At 42.3% G+C, this 6259-nt stretch overlaps 1 protein-coding gene across 2 annotated transcripts; it reads right to left on the minus strand.

Moving 5' to 3' along the window:
• Window positions 1-2117: 2117 nt before the first annotated feature.
• LOC119321858 (ubiquitin thioesterase OTUB1-like) lies at window positions 2118-6096 on the minus strand. 2 transcript variants are annotated; one of them, XM_037595374.1, is made up of 8 exons: window positions 5646-6096; window positions 4557-4604; window positions 3990-4127; window positions 3764-3907; window positions 3152-3228; window positions 3015-3070; window positions 2833-2936; window positions 2118-2721 (listed from the first exon to the last, which is right to left on the minus strand). In XM_037595374.1, the coding sequence occupies exons 1-8, from the start codon at window positions 5733-5735 to the stop codon at window positions 2398-2400; spliced, it is 981 nt and encodes a 326-aa protein (XP_037451271.1). In that variant the 5' UTR covers window positions 5736-6096; the 3' UTR covers window positions 2118-2397. The 2 variants fall into 2 exon arrangements, with proteins under 2 accessions (XP_037451271.1, XP_037451272.1); XM_037595375.1 differs by lacking the exon at window positions 4557-4604.
• Window positions 6097-6259: the final 163 nt, after the last annotated feature.

Here is a 6259-nt window from a genome sequence, read left to right on the forward strand (position 1 = left end):
GGCCAGTGCTTATAGGAAGTTATCACATTATATCCACAGATATAACGTATATAATTATTAGAGAATGCTAATGAATCCGTTTAGTTCCATCAACATCTTTTTCCTTGATAATTCAACAAATTTCTAATTGAAACTTCTTGCTTATTGTTCCGTACCAATTTTAGTTACAAATCATTCGATATAGTGAAGTCCATCACACATACATCCCAATACCGACAGGTTCGTCTCGATAATACAGTTGTATTCTTCGCAAAATTGTATATCCATCAATAGGATGCGAAATAAACCAAAAAATAACTTTTTTAGCAAATACATAGTTTTCGTTCAGAAAAGGGAAAATATATTAATCATAAAGATAATTAACGCATCTTCGAATGCACAAGTACATCCTGAAAACTATTATGTTATTTCTGTTTTTACACATTGTTGCTCCATGCAATATCGAACATCCGAAGGAAATTTGAAATAATATCATCAACAATAGTTTTCGTCATGTTCGACGCTTAATTTATACATCAGCTTTCTTTGTATTATATGCTTAATGTATACATCATCTGTAGATTTTTTTTCCTTAAAGTTCTAATAGTATATGTATACATTTTTTAACCTATGTTTGTTACCCGTTCTATAGCTCAATATGAAATAACAAGACTGTTAAAACAATTATTCATGTTTCCACAGATCTCGGTGAAGATAAAAATTTGATGGATTTCAAATGTGTTTTGCACATAATTCTTATTGAATTTGATTACAAATCAATTTTCTCTCCCGTTGCAACGCACGGGGCATTTGTGCTAGTAATATATAAAGTGGGGGAAACCCTTTTTTGTTAATCAGTGCCGAGCCCAGCAATGTTCAGTTGGAGGCGACGAGACCACCCGAGGCGCCAACCCGGTGGAGATCGGGTGGTGGACCGAGTTCCACTGGCGTGCATTGTAGGAGGCCAGCAGAGGTCATTCGTCCCCCTGCTCATACCATTCTCTGAACATTTTTAGGAAAGCCCTGAAGATGATGATTCTAATAAGCTTGTCTCTAAAGCCTTGAAGCTCGCCTCTGATTTGTATGCGTGTGAAGGTGTGAGGCTTTAGTTTTGGCCCCGTTGAATTTTCTAATGGATTTAGTGATGGTTTTTAATTATGTAATAGGTGAACTGACATGTGGTGTAAATGGATGATCCGCTGTATAACTCCCTCCGATCCAAACTGTGGCATTTATTATGGATCTGAGGTACTGTATTAGGCTGGTCATAGTGGGTTGTAACTTAGACTAGTAACATGCATATGTTATTAATCTATGTTACTACCTTCATAGTGGGTAGTAACATATGAATGGTAACATGCAAACCTTCATTAATTGAGATATAGACTCATTTTGCCTCGGGGTGTGTTATGTTACAGTAACATATTATGTTACCACAAGCATCTCTTTCCTCATTAACTCCATGCCACATAAGCAATTGATTCTTGGGATGTGTTATGTTACTACCTAAGTTACTCCCACTATGGCTAGCCTTAGGCTGGTCACAATGGGCAGGAACTTAGGAGTAACATCACACACTCCAATACAAGTTTGCTTATGTGGCACATATTTAATGAAGAGAGAGATGTTTGTGGTAACTAGCTAAGTTACTGGAACATCACACACTCCAAGAAATAATGAGCCTATATCCTAATAAATACATCGCTGCATGACACTACATACATGTTCCTACCCACTATGGAGGTAGTAACATAGTCTAGGAAACTGTGTATGTTACTAGCTTATGTTCCTGCCCATTGTGACCAGCCTTAGTGCATTGCAAAGTAGTAGTACCAGTCAGGTTGTGATTCAAACAGCTTAACAAGCAGAGGCAGACAGGGTAATATGAGTAAATTCTTGGAATACAAAATACTAGATCAAGGTCATTATACAAACTAATGATATAGGCAAGGCAGGGTAGCCAGCACATATGAACCAATCATACAAACTAATCAAACGACTGCCTATTTTCTTCCTTGTATATATGCCAAACTGACCAATCCAATGGCACCAGCAGTATGTATCCTTTCTTAGCCAACACAAGAAAGAATGTCGATCCATCCAGTGGCACCAGCAGAGGATGCACCAACAGAAAGAAAGAAAGTGCTTCATTAGTGCATTCATTCATAGGTAAGCAGCAGCCAACTCAACATTATTAACCGAGCAAAATCTGTTGAATCTCTGCATGGAGATCTATTAGTATATACCAGCCACCAATTAGTAGCAACAAGTTCAATGTATACCAGCCAACAGAAGAAGAATGCACAAGTGTATATGCTATGCCTACCCCAACTTCGTCGGTGCATCTACTCTACCACTAAACTCAGCAACACTCTCCTTCATAGGCAGCAGCCCAACTCAACTTTGATCCAGCGGAATCTATTCACTTGAACTCTCATCACCAGGATGTTCTCTCTGGGAAGTCTGTTGGCTTGAACCCTCATCAGCAGCATGCTCTATCTGGGAAGCCTGATGACTCGAACTCTCAGCTGGAGGAGCACGCGGGTAGATGATTTCGTAGTGGTTTGCCGAGTACAGCAGGGTCACTCTCGGACGGGGAACTCCAGGGACAGTGTGGATATCTGGATCATATCCTCCTCGGACTCGCTCCACTCTGAGGGGTATCTCAAGCGCTCTGGCCAAGGCCACCATCATAACATGATCCGTGAACCGACGAGCTGGAGTGACGCGCTGAAAGCACCACTGTTCGTACAACAACAACAGGAGGTTAGGTAAGTTGAGTGTCATGTATCCAAGAATGGATGCATTGGAAATCAGCATGAGGTAATGTACGGGAGGATATGCGTCACTCACATCTAGAAGATTGTAATTTCCACTGAGCCCTGGTATAAGCGGTTCATACACCTCGTCGTGCCAGCATATCTCGACAGCTACTACTAATCTGAGGAAAATAAAAACTATCCAAGAAAATGAGTCAGAAACATGAATTACATGAGAACAAAAGGAAATATGACTTCCAAGGGTGTTTTTCTCACTGTCTTGCGTCGTATCGTACTCGCTGAAGAACTCGAGAAGTTCCTCTCTACGGTAGCTAAAAATGGCACATATTATGTCAGTGAGATGGACCCACAATACTATGATGGAATTGCAGAAAACCAAGGGAGTCAAAAACCTGCTAGTTGATTCCATGCTCTTCCACCTGCCATGACTCTTCCATCTCATTACTTTCTCGATCAGATTCCTAAATGCCTGAAAGAACCAGCGACTCAATAATTCACAGTTGATAATCACATATCATAGGTTACAATGATACATACAGAATACTGATCAATAGCAAGATATAAAAGAACACAGCTAAGACAACTCGCCTGAGAAGCTTCAGTCATTAAGCATATACTATAGCATAGTAACAGAACAGTGTGGTGCCTATCCAATAAATATCAGTAGGTACGCACTGTTACAGTGCTCAAACAAGCATAAAATTATGTCATTTCCTCATTATACTGCCGTTGTTCCTTTACAAGTAAATTTTCTTAAGCCCATTGGTACCATCGGGCTGTTAACTTTACAATAAACTTCAATTCAGTTATTGCCAACAGTGTATAAAACTGTGACCGCATCCAACTACTGTTAAGCAATTGTGCATCTCCTGCAAGTGACAAAGATAGTGAGATGCCAGATGCAGAGATGCTGCTTGAAGTGTACTGTAACCTGAATAGAATCATCATCCCTTGCAAGCCTGTTTACCCAAGACATAACAGTTATGGACAAGGCGAGAACTTACTCTGCTGCTCCTGGAAAACTCAGACTCGTTCCATCGAAACTCAGACTCGTTCCATCGAAGAGCTGCAAAGTGCAGATTCACCATATCAACAGCTTCAAGGAGACGGTGTTCCTCATGTGTGTCCTGCCTATCAATAACTTGCTCCTGTTGTACATTCGCGAAAACAGAGGAAGTTAAATAACTAAACCTACATCCTATGATAAGGAAAAGAGGGGAAGATGATTACAAGGTACGAAAATATGAAACTCCTGTAGAAACACTCCCCATCTCCAATCACCGATCTACATTCCGAATAGGCATCAAGATGGTTCGCCTCATCAGAAGCAAGCTTATGATGCCTTTTGACTTCAGTGATGGGATGTGTCTGCAACGAACACACAAATATGAGAATTCAAATTACGCTGAGTTGAACATGGAAACAACATATCTAAAAATGTGATGGAAATTTTGTTTTCATTCAAATATTCAGGTTTCCATGTTCTCTGGAAATGTTTGAAACCACTAGTATATAATCCCATCATTGATACTGATCGGTTGTTGTTCTGTAACAAAACAAGAAGATATCTATTAACACATGATAAACTCAACAACAGTACAAGTATGATTCAGGTCCCATCAGACTATCACAACCAAGAGTGAACATACAATTTAGTATTTATAAAAGAGAACATAATCTTTCTGAACAGTTGATTGTACATGAACCACTCATCACAGTATCTTGTGATATAGGGCTTTGATCCTGATTTTTTGCACTTCCATTTTGAACATTACATTAGACAAAATGGAGACAAACCTGGTGCTTCACATGTTCCGAACATATTGCCCTTTCTCTTCTACGAATCTATTTGACAGGAAATGAAGAAAACGAAGATAAAGACCAAACATCCTGCCAGTCTTACAATTAAACAGAATCAACAAGAAGATCGGGTATTTCGAAACAAGAAAAAAAACAATGATACATAGCAAGACCACAAAACGTGTGTCCAAAGCTTCTTTATTTTTTGCAACTATTTACATGAAATTATTCTGAGGCTTCTGAATCAGTTCCAGGCACCAATCGCCCAAATGGCGAAACTTCTCGACTAAATCCTAAAGTGGTTGTCGATTTTGCATGTCAATAGCAACTGATTTACAGGAATTATTATATTCATTTATGCAGTCTTGAACTAATGCCTAGATTAAAGTTTCTGAGAACAGCATCCGTTTACAAATAAAGGAAGCTCATACATTCGACTTGAGGCTCTGTTACCAAAATATTGCAGTAATCAGGACATTTTACAGATAACAGTTTCAACAAGATAGCCATTTGCTTCAGAATAAGATGCCAGATTGTGGAAAGACTCACGAGCAACAAGGACCTGTGTACTGCTGCCCACATTTGCCCAAGATTCCCCCTATATTCTAAGGATGCCACATGACGCTCTAACCAAGAGTCAGATAATGTACGTCAAGTTAAGTAATCCCGAGCAAACCTTCAGGTTAACTTCCCCTATAACGCCATTCATCTACACTGGAAACTGATACATTTTGGCATCAAGATATATTGCCAAAATGTGACAGTCAGCAACCACTGCCAAGACATGATCCCCACATTTTTCACTTGCAGCAAAAGTGCAAAACATGCTACCCTACCGAATGGAAGAATCAATTAGCACTGAACAAGAACAAGATAATCAATCAGCACTGAACAAGAACAAGATAATCAATTAGCAGGCCTGGAAAACACCTAATCTTCAAACTGTCCCCAAGATTCCATTTCTACTACTCTAAACTAAATCATCCCCAAGATTTCGTCAGGCTTAGAGATCACAGTTCCAATTCCACGTCCCGAACAGAAAGATGGGCACACGGATGCTAAGAAGTGCCAGATTCATTGCCATACCTGTTCCTTCCGCTCGAGCGCCTCTTCCGCGCGCCACGAGTTGAACATCGCAGGGGAATACAAAGAAGCGCCACGAGAACGTCGCAGCATCGCAAGGGTCACCACCTGCCGTCCCCACAGCGCGTTCGCCACGTCGGCAGCCGCCTGCTCGATCGCCAGCCGCTGGTCGAACGCCAGCCCGGAGCCGGACGGCCCCGCCGCCGCCGCGTCGGGATCCTCCCTCGCCGGCGACACCACGGGGACGTCGTTCCACGTCAGCCACGGTCCGAAGGTGCCATAGTCGAGGGAGGGGGCGGAGGAGCCTCCGGCCTGGTCGAGGGGCGTCGCGGCGGGAGGTGGCGGCGCAGCGGCGCTCGGGGCCCCATCCCCATTGGAGGAGGCGCTGGAGTTGGAGCCCCCGTGGGCCGGTTCTTGGTTGTGGTCGTCCTCGACCGGTTCTGCGGCTCCTGAACCGGACGGTTCCATGGCGGCGGGAGAAACTCGGAGGACTTGCTTGGCAATTCCGCGGACTCGCGAGGGTGTGGAGAGGAAATGTGTGGAGGGTGCGGGATGCAAAAAGGGGGGAGGAGGACTATTTATTTGCAAACTGTGAGGGCGGTTTGGTCCCTGTTTTG

This window comes from Triticum dicoccoides, chromosome 6B (assembly GCF_002162155.2).
Source record: "Triticum dicoccoides isolate Atlit2015 ecotype Zavitan chromosome 6B, WEW_v2.0, whole genome shotgun sequence".
NCBI classification, from domain to species: Eukaryota; Viridiplantae; Streptophyta; class Magnoliopsida; order Poales; family Poaceae; genus Triticum; species Triticum dicoccoides.

Coding starts and splice junctions, on each gene's coding strand:
- LOC119321858 (XM_037595374.1), bottom strand. CDS start 5,735: ATGCTGCGACGTTCTCGTGGCGCTTCTTTGTATTCCCCTGCGATGTTC. Junction 3,908..3,989: donor GTTTCATATTTTCGTACCTT/GTAATCATCTTC, acceptor AATGTACAACAG/GAGCAAGTTATTGATAGGCA. Junction 3,071..3,151: donor AGCATGGAATCAACTAGCAG/GTTTTTGACTCC, acceptor TGCCATTTTTAG/CTACCGTAGAGAGGAACTTC.